Below are 19,413 nucleotides of genomic sequence, written 5' to 3'. Positions count from 1 at the left end.
TTTACTCTTTTTCTGCTGCGTTCCATGATGTCGAGACCGATGTTGTGACATCGTGGCTCCAGTGTTACAAATTCTGTCATGGTTGTTCTGCCAGCAGACTTAGGATTAAATCCAAGTCCTCTCTGGTTTCCAACATTCTTTCCAAGCAGCAGCACCTCATCAAGCGTATCTGAGCCTTTATTCAGCATCTTTGTTGATTTTGTCATGTTCTCCAGTTTAGAGTTCAGAAACCCAACTTCTCCTTTAAGCTCAGAGATCTCCTCTTCATGTGCCTCCTTCTCAGCCTCCAGATCTGCAATGACCTTCTTCAGTTGTGCTTCTTGCTGAAGGATCTTCTCACTTTTGATGCATAGTTTTCTATAGGATATAGCAAGCTCATCAAAAGTGATTTCACTATCTGTATCACTTGAATCTTCAGCAGATTCAAATCTCCCAGTGAGTGCATTTACATCTCTGTCAGAATCACTTTCTTGTTCACTCTCTGTATCATCAGACCGACATACAGAAAGTCCTTTCCTCTGCTTCTTGAGATGAGTGGGACATTCAGCTATGATGTGTCCATAGCCTTCACACCCATGGCATTGAATTCCTTTGCTGTGACTGGGCTTTTCATCTGACCTTTTCTGGTATTTACTACCTTTCCTGATGTCGAAAGGGATGTTCTGGACATGTGGTTTCTGCCTCCTGTCCATTCTGTTCAGCACTTTGTTGAACTACTTTCCAAGGAGCACAACTGCCTTAGTCATACCTTCATCAGTATCCAGGTCATACTCATCTTTTTCTCCTTCATCATTGGACACGAACGCCAAGTTCTTGCTCTTCTTTTCAGCCCTATCCGAGAGTCCTAGCTCAAAGGTTTGAAGGGAACCAATGAGTTCATCTACTCTCATGTTGCAAATGTCTTGGGCCTCCTCTATTGCAGTGACTTTCATGTCAAATCTCTTAGGCAAAGATCTGAGGATCTTTCTCACCAGCTTTTCGTCTGTCATCTTTTCTCCCAAGGCAGTGCAAGCATTGGCAATTTCAAGTATGTTCATGTGGAAGTCATGAATACACTCTTCCTCCTTCATCTTCAGATTTTCGAATTTTGTAGCCAATAGTTGCAATCTGGACATCTTCACTTTGGAGGTTCCTTCATGAGTGGTTTTCAGGATCTCCCATGCATCCTTGGCCACTGTGCATGTGTTGATCAGTCTGAAGATATTCTTGTCAACTCCATTGAATAGAGCATTCAAGGCTTTGGAGTTTCCAAGTGCCAATTCGTCTTCTTCTTTTGTCCAGTCTTCTTCTGGCTTCAATTCATCAGTGGGCTTTCCTTCTGTGTCCAGCATCTTGGGATGTTCCCAGCCTTTGATGACAGCTTTCCAGGTTCTGCTATCCAGTGATTTGAGGAAGGCCACCATCCTTGCTTTCCAGTATTCATAGTTGGTTCCATCTAGGATTGGTGGTCTGTTCACTGGTCCTCCTTCTTTCTCCATGTTCATCAGAATTTATCTCCCTAGATCTCACTCAGTGATTTCGAGTGCCTGCTCTGATACCAATTGAAATTCTGATACTGGGGACAGATGTCGTACAGGATGTCACGACATCACGCTTCAGAACATGCAGATTATCTCTGAGTGTATGAACAGATTAAACAAGTAAATAACACAAGAGAATTGTTAACCCAGTTCGGTGCAACCTCACCTACATCTGGGGGCTACCAAGCCAGGGAGGAAATCCACTAAAATAGTGTTAGTTCAAGGTCTAACAGCCACTGTTTACAACCTTCTCACCTAACCACTACCCGTGCAACCTCTACCTAAGAGCCACTCTTAGATATGAGAACCCCCTCTCACTCCCTCTCAAACACTCTCCCGTGTTTACAATCAAATCAAATACACACCAGAGATTGCTCTCTGAACAATAGAGATCAACTCCACACACTAGAGATCAACTCTACACACTAGAGATCAACTCTACACACTAGAGATCAACTCTACACACTCAGGTCCAACACTTGATGTTATGGTGACATCAAGGTGGCTCACAAAACACTCAAGTCCCAAAACTCACAAAATAACTCTTCAATCCCGGACTTGGTCGAAAACTCGTGCAGCCTTCATGTTTATATAGCAGTGTGCGTTTCTGGGCTGCAACTACTTGTGCTGGATGAGATCTATCATTTTCCTGAAAATCTGCGCTTAAAGATCTAAAAGATACAGTTTGATCTTTTAGTTTTTATCTTTAATCTTTAATCCCTGAACGAACTCTTCTACTTTGAAATTCGAACTTTAATTATCTTTTAATTCGTTCCTAAAGATAGATCGTCTAATCTGTTGCTAACTGCACAATAATCTGTTAAAGAGATAACAGATTTATGTGTCCAGTATTTTCGGGCCGGATGTCAGGACATCGTGTCCGACATCGTGAATCCTGCAGCTTCATTTGACTTTTATCTTGCCTTGTGCATTGTGCAGCACCTCCAGTGTTTTCGGGCAGGATGTCCAGGACATTGTATCCGACATCGTGGATCCTGCAGCTTCAATTCTTCATTTGACATTTTATCTTGCCTTGTGCATTGTGCAGCCCGATCTTATTCCTTGACATAACGTTGGACATCATGTGCAGCAACTCCAGCTTTCCTACATTGTCTAAGTGCTTATGTTTTAACAAAATCTTAGCCAATCTTTTAAACACTCAGTAGAGCTAAGCACTAACAGTTATCCGTATAAACACTCTTTTGCTATCCGGCAAACTCAGAGTCCGGTAGCATGCAGAGACTAACATCGTCATCTGCACCCTTTGTCAACCAGGGGCAAGCGAGCCCGTTGACACGCAGAGACTAACGTCATCTTCTGCACCTTTGTCATCCAGATACGGAAGGTCCGATGACATGCGGAGATACCTAAGTGGTTATCCGTACAAAATGATTTCTGTTAATCCTGACCCGAGAAGTCAAGTGGTAGACGGGGATACCCAAGTGATTATCCGTACAAAACAATTTCTGTTAATCCTGACCCGAGAAGTCAGGTGGCAGGCGGAGATACCCAAGTGGTTATCCGTATAAACACTCTTTTGCTATCTGTCAAACTCAGAGTCCAGTAGCATGCAGAGACTAACGTCGTCATCTGCACCCTTTGTCAGCCAAGGGCAAGCGAGCCCGCTGACACGCAGAGACTAACGTCGTCATTTGCACCTTTGTCATCCAGAGACGACGAGTCCGATGACATGCGGAGATACCCAAGTGGTTATCCGTACAAACGATTTCTATTAAACCTGATCCAAGAAGTCAGGTGGCAGGCGGAGATACCTAAGTTTTTATCCGTACAAAATGATTTCTGTTAATCCTGACCCGAGAAGTCAAGTGGCAGGCGGAGATACCTCGTGGTCATCCGCACCTTTTGTCAACCAGCGGCAAGCGAGCCCGTTGACACGCAAAGACTAACGTCGTCTTCTACACCTTTGTCATCCAGAGATGGCGAGTCCGATGACATGCAGAGATACCCAAGTGGTTATCCGTACAAAATGATTTCTATTAATCTTGACCCAAGAAGTCAGGTGGCAGGCAAAGATACCCAAGTGGTTATCCGTTACAAACGATTTCTGTTAATCCTGACCCGTGAAGTCAGGTGGCAGGCGGAAATACCCCAAGTGGTTATCCGTACACACACAATTCTGCTAGCCCAACCTGTGAGAAGTCAGGTAGCATGCGGAGATGCCCTATACGGTAATCTGCACACATTTCGAAGACGACAATGTCTTCACCTCAAAAACTTCAATATCCTTTTCCCCTCTGCTTCGTAGGACTCGACATCCTTTGTTTGTACATTTTTTTAAAAAAAAAAAAAAGAATTTCAATATCTTCATGCCTTCACGATTTTTACTGCTTGGATTTGCGCTAGTGGCTGGTCGAGTAAAGATTCAGCTCGAATGAAATTAGTGTCTTATCTTTACTTCCCTATAAAAGATAAGTAAAGAGGGGCAACTGTCATACCCTAATTTTGTCCGGGGACCATTGTTTGTCGGCATGCGACCTTTGTTTGACCACCTCAAAATGTTTAACACCCATTGTTGTGGAATCCGTAAAGTTCTGAGATGTTTCAAGAAGAAACCGGTCAAAAACACGAAAATGGGAGTGTATTTAGCAAAGCGGGGTGTGTGTAAATAAACTATTACACTCTAATTTCATCCGAGGACCATTGTTGATCACTTCGGAAGGCTTAACACTCATCGCGGTGGAATCCGTAAAGTTTCGTGAGATTTCGGAAAGAAAACGGCCAAAAACACAAAAATGGGGGGTGAACTTATCAAGATAGGGGTGTAAACAACAGTTCGAATCTAGGCCCTTCTGGAACATTTTGGAAGTTGGGTTGCTTAAGGAGGAAGCAACTGGGCGGCAAGCTCCTCCACGTTGCCGAAAAATGGTTTGTAGGGCTTTCGTGACTTCCGTAATGCTTCTGTAAAATTTCCGAAAACCTTGGGTAAGCATATTTCACTTAACATTGGTGAAAGGGAAGAGAAAAAAAAGATGAAAATCAATTCCGAAACACTTCCGTAAGGCTTCCGTATCTTTTCAGTAAAGTACAAAAAGGGGGGTGAACTTAGTAATTGGGGTGCGCTTAGAAATCTTCCTCAAGATGCCTCTAGGCGGCAAGCACCTCCTTTTTTCCCTATAAATAAGGGAGGGGGTGCTGTTTCAAATGTTCATGACCCCTAAGCTATGCATTTCGGCTATTTTGGGCAAAAAACACGTTCTCGTTAAGAAAAATCGAGTCGAAGTGCTTCTGTAACGCTTCCGAGACGTTTCCGTAAGCGATTATGTGGAAATTTTTCATCTTTCTTCATTGTTCTTCACCGTTCTTCGTTCTTTCTTCGTTGTTCTTCGGTCTTCAACCGGTAAGTTCTCGGAATCGAATCTTTCAATTCATTCTATGCACCCTTAGTGGTCCCTACTTGTTTTGTGTACTTTCACTTCCATTTCGCTTACTTTCAGTTTTCTTTTCTTCCGCTTTAACGAGCTTATAACCGTTTATTTAAGTCGTTTTCTCACCTAATAAATGATAAAATGAATTTCAACCGATCATTTGTGTTGTAATCTCGTTTAATCACTGTTAAAATAAAATCTAACCGATCGTTCACGTTGTAACCACGGTTAAATAAAAAAAAGGCAAAATAATAATAAAATAATCAAAATATCTTGAAGAATAATAATAAAATAATCAAAATATCTTTGAATAAAATAATCAAAAAAATCAAGCGGACGTTTTTCTTTGGAAGTTTCCTTGAATGAATTGACTAATAACCAAAGTGAAACTAAGGCTAAAATCAACTCACAAATCAAGCTTCATCCGCAAAAGTCACTCAAAACCGTTTTAAGGTCCAACGCCTTAAATGGTGATCTTTGCTTTTATCGGTTAACATGGACCGTTCAAAAGCATAAAATCAACACATAACTTTACCGCTTTTGCAAGAACTACGTAGGTCTGATTTCTTCATCGTAATTGAGGATATGTAGAAGCGAGGGAAACACCCTTGTCAACCACAAAAAGATAAAAAATACAAAAAGGCCCACAAAAAGAAAAAAAAGGATAAAAAAGGGAAAATACATAAAGACATAAAAAATGGGGAAAATACATAATTTTGAAGTCATGTCTTGCACACTCGATTAAAGGCTGTCGTCCCATGTGACGGACGCGTGGGGTGCTAATACCTTCCCCGTGCTTAAAAACAACTCCCGAACCTTTCACGATTAAAGTTCGTAAACCACACCTTTCCAGTTTTTCCAACGTTTTCCTTGAATAAACGTTGGTGGCGACTCCGCGCATTTTGCTCCCATGGAAGATGCACCCGCGAGCCCCGCTGAAGGGTAGGTTGCGACACATGCCACTCGCCGTGGACGACACGCACTGGAGACATGGTGATGTGAACCAATGGGACTCACAAAGGGCGGACCTTGGGTTTTGCGAGCCCTTTGGAGTATGAACAAGGGAATTGTCTAACCTGGGTTTTGGGCATCATGCTCTTGCATACATGCCACTCGCCGTGGGTGGCACGCACTAGAGACATGGTGATATACTTCTACATATATGTCACTCGCCGTGGGTGACACATACTGGAGTCATGATATTGATACGCTCCTGCATGTATGCCATTCTCCATGGGCGATATACATTGGAGGATTAATAGGATGCTTGAGCGCATATACCGTGAGTGACATATGTTGGAAGCTTAGTGGTATGCTCTTACATATATGTCACTCATTGTGGTTGACATATACTAGAGACTTAATAAGGTGCTCGTGTGCACATGCTGCGGGTGGCACGTACTAGAGGCTTTGTATTACGCTCTTGCATATATGTCACTCATCGTGGATGGCATATATTGGAGTCATGGTAGTATGTTGGTGTGCACATGCTGTAGGTGACATGTACTGGAGGCTTGATAGTATGCTCTTCGATATATGCCATTCTCCGTGGGTGGCATATACTGGAGACATAATGTTGTGCTCTTGCATGTATGTCACTCGTCATGGGCAACACACACTAAAGGCTTAGTAGGGTGCTCGTGCGGACATGTTCCTCGTTATGGATGGCATGTACTAGAGTCACAGTGGAGTGCTCGTACGCACATGTCACCCGTCGTAGGTGGCATGTACTGGAGGCTTAGTAGAGTGCTCATGCCCACATGTCACTCGCCATAGGTGGCATGTACTGGAGTCATAATGATACGCTCTTGCATTCATGCCTTTTACAAAGTGGAACATACTAGAGCTTGGTAGCTTATCCTTAATCCTTGTCATTTCTTGGACTTCTTTGGCGGTTTTAAGTTCCACTCTCATGTTTTCTTCATTTTGTTGTTGCTGGAACAACAGTCTCCTTGTCGATGGTTCCTCGATTTCAACAGGGATGTCTTTGCCATATGTGAGTCGTTAAAGAGTTTCTTTAGTGGATGTTTAGGGTGAATAATGGTACGCCCAGAGCATGTTGTAGAGTTCTTCTTTCCATAGGCCCTTAAACTTGTTAAGTCTAGTGCACAGGGCCCTGAGGATGACTCTGTTAGCTTTCTTTGCCTGTCCGTTAGTCTGAGGATGTTCGATAGAGGTGATTAGGTGCTTGATGCCTAGCCTTGGCAGGAAGTCTTCCTGAGTATGAGTTTTGAATTGAGTGTCGTTGTCGGTGAAAATGGCGTATGAGAGGCCGTACTTACAGATGAGGTGCTTCCAGGAGAATTTTTCCACCTTATTGGTCGTAATTTCCCGAAGTGGTCTTGCTTCTATCCACTTGGTGAAGTAGTCAATGGTGACTAGTAAGTATTTGACTACTCTTGGGGCCTTTGGCAGTGGTTTCAGGATGTCCATTCCCCACATGGCAAAGGGCCAAGGGGAGCTCAGACTATAAAGGCTGTTTAGGAGGAGTGGGTGGCACATATGCAAACTCTTGGCATCATCTACATCTCCTGGTAAAGTTGAAGGGGTTTTCCTTGAGTGTTGGCTAGTAGTAGCTGACTCACACCGCTTTGGTGGCTAGGAAGCGTCCTCCGGTATGGAGACCATAGATCCCTTCGTGAAGTTCTCTCATGACGTAGTCTGCCTCTTGGCTGTTTAGGCATTTGAGTAGAGGTGTTGTCAACTATCTTTTGAATAGTTTGCCATCAAGGATGACGTAATAACTAGGCTTCCATTTGAGGCATCGAGTTTTGCCCTCGTTTGATGGTAGGACCCCCCTAATTAGGAAGTTCTTGTAAAGGGTCATCTAGTTTGGTTCCTCCTCTCCTCCGGCCATAATTTCCTCAGCCCTTATGGTGGGAGTTTGGAGCGTCTCCTAGATAATGGTCTTGAGGTGCCCAACCTTCTTGGTGCTGGTCAGCTTGGAAAGTAGGTCTGCTTGGGTATTGCTTTCCTTGGGAATGTAATACATTTCAAAACATCGAAAATTATCAATGAGATATTTTGCTATGTGATAGTACTTGAGCAGTATTATTTCCATGGTCTGGTATGTGTTGGCAACCTGTCCTTGGACAAGCTGGGAATTTGTGTAGCATCATAGCCTCTTGGCTCCAACTTTTCTTGCTAGCTTCATACCTACAATGAGTGTCTCATACTCTGCCTGGTTGTTTGAGGCTCTAAAGTGATATTGTCAAGGCCTTATAGGATGATCCATGTCTCGCTTTCTTTTACGTTGGACGCATCGCCAACGTAAAAGGTCCACCAGTTTGGGGTGGTTGTGTCGTTTCTAGTGAATTATGCTAGAAAGTCAACCATGAATTGTGTCTTCATGGGGCTGCGTAATTCATACTAAATGTCGAACTCTGATATTTTGACGGACCAAGCTACCATCCTTCCTATGAGTTTAGGTTTTCCAAAAACCTACTTGATGGGGGTAGTTTATCTTGACTACAACTTGATGACTCTGGAAGTATGGCCTGAGTCATCGGGCCAAAGTGATGAGTGCTAGTGCCACCTTTTCAATCATTTGGTACCGCTTCTCGACGTTATAGAGCATGCGGTTGGTGAAATACATAAGGAGCTGGTGCTTCCCTTCCTCTTGTACAAGGGCTAAACTGACAGCTTCGTCAGCTACTGAGAGATACAGGAGCAAAGATGCTCCTAGCCTAGGTTGACTCAAAATTGGCGTTGTGGCTATGGTCTTCTTGAAAGTCAGGAAGGCTTGTTCACAAGTCTCGTCCCATGAGAAGGGCTCAGTTTTGTCGAGCAGTTTGTAAAATGGCTTTGCGTTTTCGGCGAGCTTAGGGAGGAACCTGGACAAGGATGTAGCCTATTGTTCAACTTCTGGACTTCTTGTATGTTGGTTGGGTTGCGTATCTCCATATGGCAGTGCATTTGTTGGGGTTTGCTTCAATCCCCCGATGTGTGATCATGAAGCCGAGGAACTTGTCGCCACCTACCCCAAAAGTATATTTCAGGGTTGAGGCACATGTCGTATTTGCATAGTTCCCAAATACTTCTTCCAGGTCCACCAGATGTTAGGGTATGCTTTGAGACTTGACAACCATGTCGTCCACATATACCTCAATTTTTCGTCTGATCTGTTCTTTGAAGACTCGGTCTATTAGTCGTTGATATGTCGCGCCTATGTTTTTGAGGTCAAATGGCATGTTCCTATAGCAAAAGTTGGCATCTGCAATGATGAATGCCATTTTCTCCTTGTTTGGAGGATGCATTATGATCTGGTTGTATCTGGAGTAAGCATCCAAGAAGCTTAGCACCTGGAACCCAGACATTCCATCAACTATCCTGTTGATGTTGGCAAGAGGGTATGCGGCTTTGGGGCATGCCCTATTCAGATCAGTGTAGTCAGTGCACATTCGTCATTTGCCATTCATCTTTTTGACCATGACAACATTGACGAGCCAGGTAGAAAACCTGACATCTATGATAAAGTGTGCATGAAGGAGCTTTTCGACTTCTTCTTTGAAGGCTTTACGTCGTTCTTCTCCCATCTTCTTTTTCTTCTGTGATATAGGTTTGGCTTGGGGGAAGATAGCAAGTTTGTGGTAGATTATGCCGAGGTGGATTCCCGACATGTCAAATGGCTGCCAAGCAAATAAATTTGTGTTTCTATGTTGCACATCAATGATGCATCGGTGCTCGTGACTAAATAGGTCCTTATTGAGTTGCATGCATTGCCCCGATTTAGGTCCGAGTTGCGGCTAGACAAGCTCTTCGGTGGGTTTCGAGCCTCTATCGGATGTGTCGTCTCACAAATCTATGTCAAATTCACCATCCAGACTAGCTTGGTAGACGATCAGGGCTCGGATTTGAGACCCTTCGTCCACTATCATTACTTGAGTGCCTTTAGCCGTTGTGGGTTTAGGCATGGCGGACTCCTGAATATGAGGATACGATGCTACTTTCAGGCTCTTTGCATAGCACTATCGTGCTTGCTTTTGGTTAGCTTGATGGTTATAATTTCCCTGATCAATGTAGGGAATTTCGTTGTCAAATGAAGCATGGAGATCCAAGTTTGTTGAGTGTCTTTCTATCGATTAAGGCAAAGTATGACATGTTTGTTTCAACCAGTAGGTATCTGATGGTGAAGCTCCTAGAAATCTTGCCCTGACCGAAGGTGGTCATCAAGTCCACGTAGCCTCTGGTCTCAACTTTCTCACCTGTAAAGCCGAGGAGTGGACTAGCGTGAGGATGGACAGTGTCGGGTGTGACCTCGAGTCTTTGGAAGGTTTTCCAGTACAAGATATTAGCATAACTACCCTGGTCGATGAGGTCCCTGGACACCATGAAGTTCGCTATGATGATGGAGACAACCATAAGGTCGTCTTGGTTGACAGGATTAATCCCCTTGAAGTCCCAATTTGTAAAGGTGATAGGGGAGACTTCGCTATAAGGGTGCATCGATAGAATTAATGTCGATGTCCCAAATGGCGTGCAAGTGACATTTTTGGGACTGGCTAGACTGTCCCCATATAAAAAGCCATCAGCGATGGTGTTGATTACACCTCTGATGTGTTGGGGTTCTTGTTCTAGTAGAGGTGGTCGCTCACGCTGTTATGGTTGTTGTCTTTGTCTGCCTCGATCTTTCGCTCTTCTTCTGTCTGTTTCCTAGTTCTTGCACTGCTCCTCTTGATGTCCTCCAGATCTTGCTTGGTAGTTGTCTAGTCTCTTAACAAATTGGACTAAGTACCCAACCTATATAAGTTCTTTTATCTTGTCCTTTAGGGCTCAACAGTCTTCAGTGTTACGACCAATACCACGGTGATATGTACAGTACTTGGTTGCGTCTGACCCTAGCCTGGGAGGTTTTGTCTAGGGTAGCCGGATGGGTACCTCTAGGTTGAATGCTTCCTCGAGAATCATGGTGTGATTGGTCGTTAGGGGTGTGTAATGCTCGTACTTGGGCCCTTTGGAGAGAGGCTGGTGCTTGTCTGGCTTGTGCCTCTTATCCGCCTTGTGCAAGTTGACCTAGGTGTTTGCTTCGCACTGATTGTGCTTCTATCCAGCTTGACAGACTTCATTCAAAAATCTAGACATTTCTTCCATCTAGATGTAGCCCTCATCTCGCTCGCACAACTCGTCTATGGTACCGGATGGTTTTTGGCATAGACTGTCTACGAACTTGTCAAGGTGTAAGGCGAGAAGCATGGAATGCAATGCTACCTCGGGGTTGAGATTTTGGATCTGGACAGTTGTCCACCCAAATTTGTTCATTAACTTTCTGAGGGACTCGTCGTCTGCTTGTCGTACATTGACCAAGGCGACCGAGGTCATACGGTGAGACCTGATAATGGCGCACTGCCTACTAACTCGTTCGACAAGGGTGTCGAAGGTGTCTATGGACCTAGGTGGGATTCCACCATACCAGATCAATATTGCTCCCTTGAGGGATGATAGGAAGACACAACATAGAATCGTGTCATCGTTGGTGTAGAGGTTCGTTTGTGTCAGGAAGGCGTCCAAGTGCTCGTGTGGATCTATTGTCCCATTGTACTGCTCAAGGTTGAGTGGTTTCCATCCCAAGGGTATGTTTGTCTCCGTAATACAATCAACAAAAGGATGTCGACGGATAGTCCGCCCTACTGGATGGTGCATGTGGGAGAGACTTAAGTCGTCTGTAGTATTGCCTGTGCATCGAGGGTGTGATTCCTCTTGGGTGTGCTCAGGCAAGGTGTGGGCGGATTGCTCGTCGTCTTGGGGACGTCTGACATGAGCCTCTACCTAATCATGGTCAGCTTTTAGCTTTGTTAACTTTTCCTCATGGCATATGTTTATCTCCACGATGTAGTTTTGGAGTTGTTATAGAGTATCTGTGTCTGTCATAGCTGTCGAATGAGGATGGGAGTCTTGGAGAGGGGTTCGGTCTGAGGCCGGACCAAGTGCTAACGATGGATGAATGAGATAGAATTGACGAGAGGTCGTGGGGTATGCTTTACCGTGGCCCCACGATGGGTGCCAAATATTCTTACCAAAATCCGAAACTGTGACACTTCAAGGTGAATGTGGTTGAGTGGGGTTGCGAACTTCACACGTTGGCTAGGAAATGTGTCTTTGACAAGGGAGGACCTGCAAAATAAAGGACTTTGACACTGTAAGAATATAAATGAGGAAAGTAAAACAAGTATATGCTTAAGTAAAACTCATATAAGCGAGAAAGAGAGAAAGACATAGTCTTGTTGCTCTTGTGTTGAGTGTGTGATCAGATGTGTAGAGAGTTCAATGAAACTTGTATTTATATTAGTTGAGTGTGGTTGTTGGTCCTTGTTTATAGGGATTGTTGTAGCCTTTGTAAATAATTTTCGGCTTATAGATAATAACCAAGAACTTATAGATAATGTTAGAGATAAATATTCGTTTATAGATTAAAAGTAGAAGATAATCGTACCGTGTGGATAAAATGTGACGTTATAGATTATTAATTATTTGTCAATAGATAAGATATTTAAATACATTTAAATATTAGTAGGTTAAAGATAACATATTTATTGGGGAGTCTGGCTGTTAAAGGTCAGGTGTCCTTGCTCCTGTAGCATCTGTAGCAAGACTGACATGGAGGATTGATACTCGGTGTGATGTAAGATGCTACAAATTGTACATATAAAAACTTTCATCAAAGCATAACGCTAAGCTTAAGCTAAAAGCCATGTGAAGGAGACCATTCCTTATAAAAGTGAAATTTATAATCGCAGCTCCCTAAAGAATAGAAAACTCAACATCTTGTTTGCCCTTAACGACGACAGCACGAATATTAACCACTTTTTCCGCCCCCGATGTCTAACCAGTCAAATGGGAAAAGTAATAAAATTCGGAGTCTGCTATTTGTGTACTTTATGATTTTGTAAGCATAAAAAAATCTATAATAAGATTATGTGATAATTGCGTTTCAATTATATATAAAACGATTTTAGAATGATTTTCAGAATGTAAATTTTGTTCTTTTACAAAAGACAAAGCCTATTATTAATCATACTAGATTTTAAATGCCGTGCGATGTACGAATTTATTTAAATTATATTTTTATTTATTATTTATTTTAAAAATATGAATATAAATAAAATAAATCTTAAAATTTGTTAGTAACATATCAAATTAACTATTTTAAAATTGACTAAGATGATTAATTATATTTTTAATGTAGTAGATATTGTCTTAAAAAAATTAAATCTGTTGCAACTTATTATAATTTATTTTGCAATTTATTTGTATATAAATAAAATTTGTAGTTTTTAAAATATGAAATTGTATATTAAATCTAATTACATTAAAATTGAGTAAGATTATTAATTACATTTTTAGTTAATAATTCTAAAAAAATGTTAGCCTATTCAAATTTATTATAATTTGTTTTTTCTCTAAATAATAATAAAGTGATCAAATACCAATAAATGTATAAATGAAAAAAATATAAATATAAATTTATAATTATTTAAGTTTAAAGTTTTTTTTGTCATTATAAATATTATGTTAACATGTATGTGATTTTTGTCTGATTATAAATTTTTGAATGTGTTTAATGTGTGTGTGTGTCTATATATATATATTATGTTTTTTGAAATAATTTCATTTTTATTAATTAAATATAATTTCTAATTATTTTAAAATCATAGTTTTAAACATTTTGAATAAATTAAACGGTTAATATTAATCATTTTATAATAATTAGTATTATAATAATTATGACATGTCTCAATTTTTATATCTTATAATTTGAGTATTATACTTTTCATAGGTTACTAAATATTTTTTTATCATTCTAAGTAGAATAAAAAGACAATGTTATTTTATATTTAATTTCATTATTATTACATACTTTATAACTTATATATATACGATACTTAATGGATGCTTATTATTTTTATGGTCTGAAATTATAAAAAAAAACATAATTTTTTTTAATTAAAAGTTATAAAATAAATTATTATTATTATTATTATTATTATTATTATTATTATTATTAAGGTCTAAATTCATAAGACCTAAATATTATAATGTTAAAGTTTGAAAGACTAATATAATTATACTAATTGAATAAAATTAGACATGACTTATATATTCTTAATTTAGAAGAAAAATTAAATAAAAATTAAATTTTATGTATTTTTTTAGTATGTTGTAATAATAATTTTTTTTAAAAAAATCAGTTTCGTACAAAATCAAATCAGTATAAAATGAATTATATAATCAATATGTGTAAACAAAAGAAGAAAATTGACTATAAAAACAATTTATGTGAAGCAAAGTATATAAAAAAATTATAACTAAGAATAATATTAATGAATAATAAGTAAAGTTATGACAATATTAGCCTCCCTTTACATTATGTCAAACAATAAAATAAATTGTAAGCTGAAGATATATACAGTACAAAGTAAAAATTTCTTGTTAAACAAAAAAAAAATATATTGTAATTTGAAGATATAAAGTAAAATGTAGATTATTGATTTCTTTTGTTTAAAGTTAGAAAATATAATATAGTAGTGGTAGAAGAAAAAAAAAAAGAATATGTTTGAAGAACCTGAACAATAATTATCAAAATGTAAAATAACACAATAGCAAAATCAGAAACGAAAAAAATGCTAAGAGATCATAAAAAAACAAAATAAGATTATATACATAATTAATTGTTATGCGATGTTAAAGTAGTAGGTGATTTTTTTCTCCATTTTCAATCCCTATTGCTCACCAAATTCAATGGATAATGCACTGTCGTAAGAATATTCTTCTTTTTACCTACACAAAAAATGTCAATATTAATTATAAGAAAACTAAAACATATTAAGAGAAAGAAAATCAATGAGAGAAATGAACAAATGAAATAAGTGAAAAAGAATATATATATATATATATATATATATATATATATATATATATATATATATTATCACAAAAAAATATGATGATGATTTAACTTTTGTGATCCAAAATTATGAATTAGGTAATATGAAAGAAGAAAGTGAAATATTTTTGTGTTTAATTGACATGATATCTTTCCTTTGTCACCAGGGTGTTGTAAAATTAAGAATATTTATTAAGGAGGTCTAATTTAATTGGTTAGATAGATGTGTGAGTGTTATAAATTTCATTATACATATTTAATTTTTATAAATAAAAAAATATTTAATAAAAATAAATTATAAAATGGCATGATCAGACACAGGGAATGTATTATAAGAGCATGAAACATGTGCATCAAAAAACTTTTAAGCACAGTTTGATTAGTTGTGAAACTCCTAAACTCATTACTTTTAATTAATATAATTTTAAAAATTATATAATTTAGTTTGTTACTTTATTATATGTTTCAAACCTTAGACGTCTAATAATTAAAAAACCCTTAAACGTCTGATTCATTATTTTAAAAATATAACTTATAATAATGTATATTAAAAATTCTTAGTTGATGGTTACAAATTTAATTTTAGTAAATATAATGATTATGGAAAATTAATGAGATTAATAGCTTTTTACAAAAAAAAAAATTGCATTATTATTATATTATATTGGATTAAATTAATGGTTATTGTCGAATTAGAATTTTGATCTAACAACTCACAGCTATTTAAATTTTTTTAACATATATTAAATCAAATTGAGGTTGTTGTGAAATCAAAATCTCAATCTATCAGCTGACGATTTTTCAAGTCTCTTTAACATATATTGAATTAAATAAATGCTTATTGTCAAATTAAAAAATTGATCTAATGATTCACAATTCTTGAAGTCTCCTTTACATATAATAGATAATAGAGATATAGGTTTTGCAAAGATATTATCGTGTGCATATTTTAAAAGAGTTTGAATTTTATTTTATAAAATATTTTAAATTTGTTTATAAATTATTAATATACATAAAAAGTAATATATTAAATAATTATTTAATAATTAGTTTACAAAAATAAATAATTATTTTAATTTTTTAAAATTGATACTAATTTTTTTATTTTATTAGTTTTCTCTATTTGAATTTAATAAATATATATAAAAGATAATAATTATAATAATAGTAAATCATCATTTTAAAAAAAATGTTAACCTTCAATTACTTTTATATCACAAATTAAATTTTATCAACAATTTTTGTGAATTAAAATTTTAATCTAACGGCTTAAAAATTATAAGGTGAAAATTACATATTCAGTTGTTTTGAAAATGCAGAAAAGGTGCTTTGAAATTTCACATCATGCTGTTGGGTTGTTTTTCTTGTTATATTAATATTAGTAATATATTGCCAAACTGATAAAAAAAAAAAATTAGTTTGGGCAATAACGCAACTTTTTTGAATGCGTGAAGCCATCAACTTTTAATTGGATCGTCATATATTCTTTTTTTCATAAGACTTAATTATATTTTTTATTTTTAATTCTTGGTAAATTTTATACCAACTTTTTAATTTTCTGCATTTTAGTCTAATTTTTAAGAATTTTATGAATTTTACTTTTTATTATTTTACTATTAATATAGTTGTATTTTTATTTTTAATTTATTATTTTTTGGCAAATTTTAATGTCAATTTTTTTATTTTTTGGTGAATTTTGTTTTCAACTTTTGTGTTTATTAATGAAAAGGATGAATTTTACAAGATTCTTAAAAATTAGAATAAAATTTGTTAAATTAAAAAATTAAAGATAAAATTTGCCAAAAATAAAGAAATTGAAAGTAAAAAGTGTAATTAACCGTTTTCATAACAAGCTAGAGAATTAGGTACGGCTAATAATACATTATTGCTGGGCATCTTACGCAAGAGCGAGGTGACAAAGCCATATTACAAGGAAGCCATTGCTTATTATTTTAGAGAAAAGAAACACGGTAAATAGAAATGAGAAAAAGGAAAAATGGAGAAAAGAGAAATAGTTAAAAAAAAAAATTGAATGAAATGGGTTTTTTTAATGTATTTTTTTTTTGTTCTTATCCTATAAAAAGATTTTTTTTTTTCTCCTTTCGTCTTCAACTCGTCCCCAGTCCCTCACCCGCCGTTCTTCCTTTGCTGCAAAATCCAGCAACACCCAATTCTAAATTCCAAATCTACGAATTTTCTTTTTACCTCTGCTGGTGATTTCTTCGTTTCAATCCCAATACCAAATATGAATTCATTCAACATTATTTCAAACCACAAAACCTTAAATTTATAAATTATTAACTTGAAATTAATCAATAAATCTCTTGTGGAACTCAATTGCTCTCTATACAAGCAAACCAAAAACTTGACAAATTTTGATGAAGTTAAGTCTTGAATGATGAAGACAAGAGAGAAAGAAAGTGAGGAAGAGAATGAAACAAGGAGAACTAATCATGAAACTAAAAAAATGGTAACTAACTTCCATTGAACAAACCGATTCCATTTATACAGCCATCACAGGAACCACTATGTAATTATTCAACAAAACTAACTTTGCAGACCCGTCCTTCTAACTGAAAATAACAGAAAAACAAACTAACAACTTCAGATACAACTCATCAAGGTCTAAATTGACTTTGAACTAACTCCAAAATCCAACACTCTCTCTCAATTCAGATCCTTCAAGCTATTGATCAATCTATTACAAATCTGCTTGAATCTTGAGACTTGGATTGGCTTTGTCATCAAATCAGCTAGTTGTTCTTCTGCTTGACAGTATTCTACATCTACATTCCCTTTCAAAACTTGGTCTCTAATATAGTGAAACCTAAGTTCAATATGTTTGCTTCAGCCATGCAAAGTAGGATGCTTGGCCAAGTTGATTGTAGATTTGTTGTCAATCAACAAGCAAACAGGTTTCCTCTCCCTAAGCTTCAATTCCTCGAGCAGGTTCATCATCCACACTGCTTGACAAGCACCAAGTGATGCTGCCACATACTCAGCTTCAGAGGTAGACAAGGCCACCACATCCTGCTTCCTTGAACTCCAAGCCACTGGTGCATCATAGTACATGAACAAATACCCTCCAGTACTCTTCTTCTGTTCTGGATCTCTTTTCCAATCAGAATTTGTGTAACCAAACAGATCTGATTCATATGATTCAACTTCAAAAGGGAACAACACACCATTGTCAATTGTCCCTTTAACAAACCTAAGTATTCTTTTGGCTGCTTGCATGTGTGAAAGTCTAGGTTTTTGCATGAACCTGCTAATCAAACTTACTGCAAAGCAGATATCAGGTATGCTGTTGCATAAGTACCTCAAGGATCCAACCAATTGTCTGAACTCAGTTGCATCAACAAGCTCCTCTTCAGGGTCCTTCTCGAGCTTAAGTCCTGGTTCAGCTGGTGTGGAAGAAGGATTGCAGTTCAACATGCCAAATCTCTTTAAAACCTCCTATGCATATCTACTTTGATACATGAACACTCCCTTCTGGACTTGATTAAATTCTAATCCAAGGAAATGTGATAGTTTTCCTAAATCAGCTATCTCAAATGCAGCCATCATGGACTGCTTGAAAACCTAAATCTCATTTTCACTACTACCAGTCACAAGTAGATCATCAACATACAGACAAACTAGCAACAAATTGGTTGGACAATTATCCCTTACATACACACCATGCTCAGTCTTGCATTTGATGAACCTTTGTTTGGCTAAGACTCCATCAATCCTCATGTTCCAGGCTCTTGGTGATTGTTTTAAGCCATAAAGGGCTTTTCTGAGCCTGTAGACCTTATCTTCATGCTTCTCTATTTCAAAACCTGGTGGCTGTAGTATGTACACCTCTTCTTCTAGGTATCCATTTAAGAAAGCTGATTTGACATCCATCTGGTACATGGGCCAACCTTCGTTACTAGCAGCAGCTATGATCACCCTAACTATCTCCAATCTTGCAACGAGAGCAAAGACTTCAATGTAGTCAATTCCCTTTTTCTGAAGAAAGCCTCTTGCCACCAGCCTAGCCTTGTACTTAGCTACATCCCCATTTGGCTTATGTTTGATCTTGTATACTGTTCACATCCTGGTACTACTTATTTTTGTGGATGTGAAATCTAACTGGCAAGTGCACTGAGTCGTCAAGTAAATAATTAAAACAGAATGAATTGAGTATCGAACTCAGGGAACTTGTTTTACTTGGAAAAGTATCATTCAAAATGCAAGTGTTTGTAAAAAGAATTAAGTGTCATGAATTGAAAACAAAGGTATTTTCTATTCTAATCAAAGAAACAGTAAACGTAAGCAATTGAGTGTGAAAACAAATAAGTAAAAGCATTGGGTCCTTCTACCGAGATACTTGAAGCAATTAGAGTTTTTCTCTATTTAAAATTATTTCTGTGTTCTATACTGAGGATAAAAATACCAAACATCGATGTCTCGTGAGTTTGGACTAATTTAAACTAAACTTCGTTCGCAAATGTCTCTTGTTGAACATAGCTTAATTTAAACAGCATTATAGTCACAACATAATAAAAAACAAAACCCTGCACTCTATTCCTTGCAATGCAGTTATCTAGCCTTGTTCTATCAAGTTCTAAGGAAACAATACATTTTCCAATGCTAAAGT

The 19,413-nt window shown here is 37.4% G+C and overlaps 1 protein-coding gene across 1 annotated transcript; it reads right to left on the bottom strand.

The window, feature by feature from the left end:
- Positions 1-17,633: 17,633 nt before the first annotated feature.
- LOC121174337 (secreted RxLR effector protein 161-like) lies at positions 17,634-18,221 on the bottom strand. The gene has a single exon (XM_041013524.1). The coding sequence runs from the start codon at positions 18,219-18,221 to the stop codon at positions 17,634-17,636; it is 588 nt and encodes a 195-aa protein (XP_040869458.1).
- Between the last annotated feature and the right edge of the window lie 1,192 nt (positions 18,222-19,413).

Source organism: Glycine max, chromosome 20, assembly GCF_000004515.6.
Source record: "Glycine max cultivar Williams 82 chromosome 20, Glycine_max_v4.0, whole genome shotgun sequence".
Lineage (NCBI taxonomy): Eukaryota > Viridiplantae > Streptophyta > Magnoliopsida > Fabales > Fabaceae > Glycine > Glycine max.
This window is presented reverse-complemented; position numbering and strand designations above follow the sequence as displayed.

What these genes read in the sequence shown, in the direction of transcription:
- LOC121174337 (XM_041013524.1), bottom strand. Translation starts at nt 18,221, where the DNA reads ATGTTGAACTGCAATCCTTCTTCCACACCAGCTGAACCAGGACTTAAG.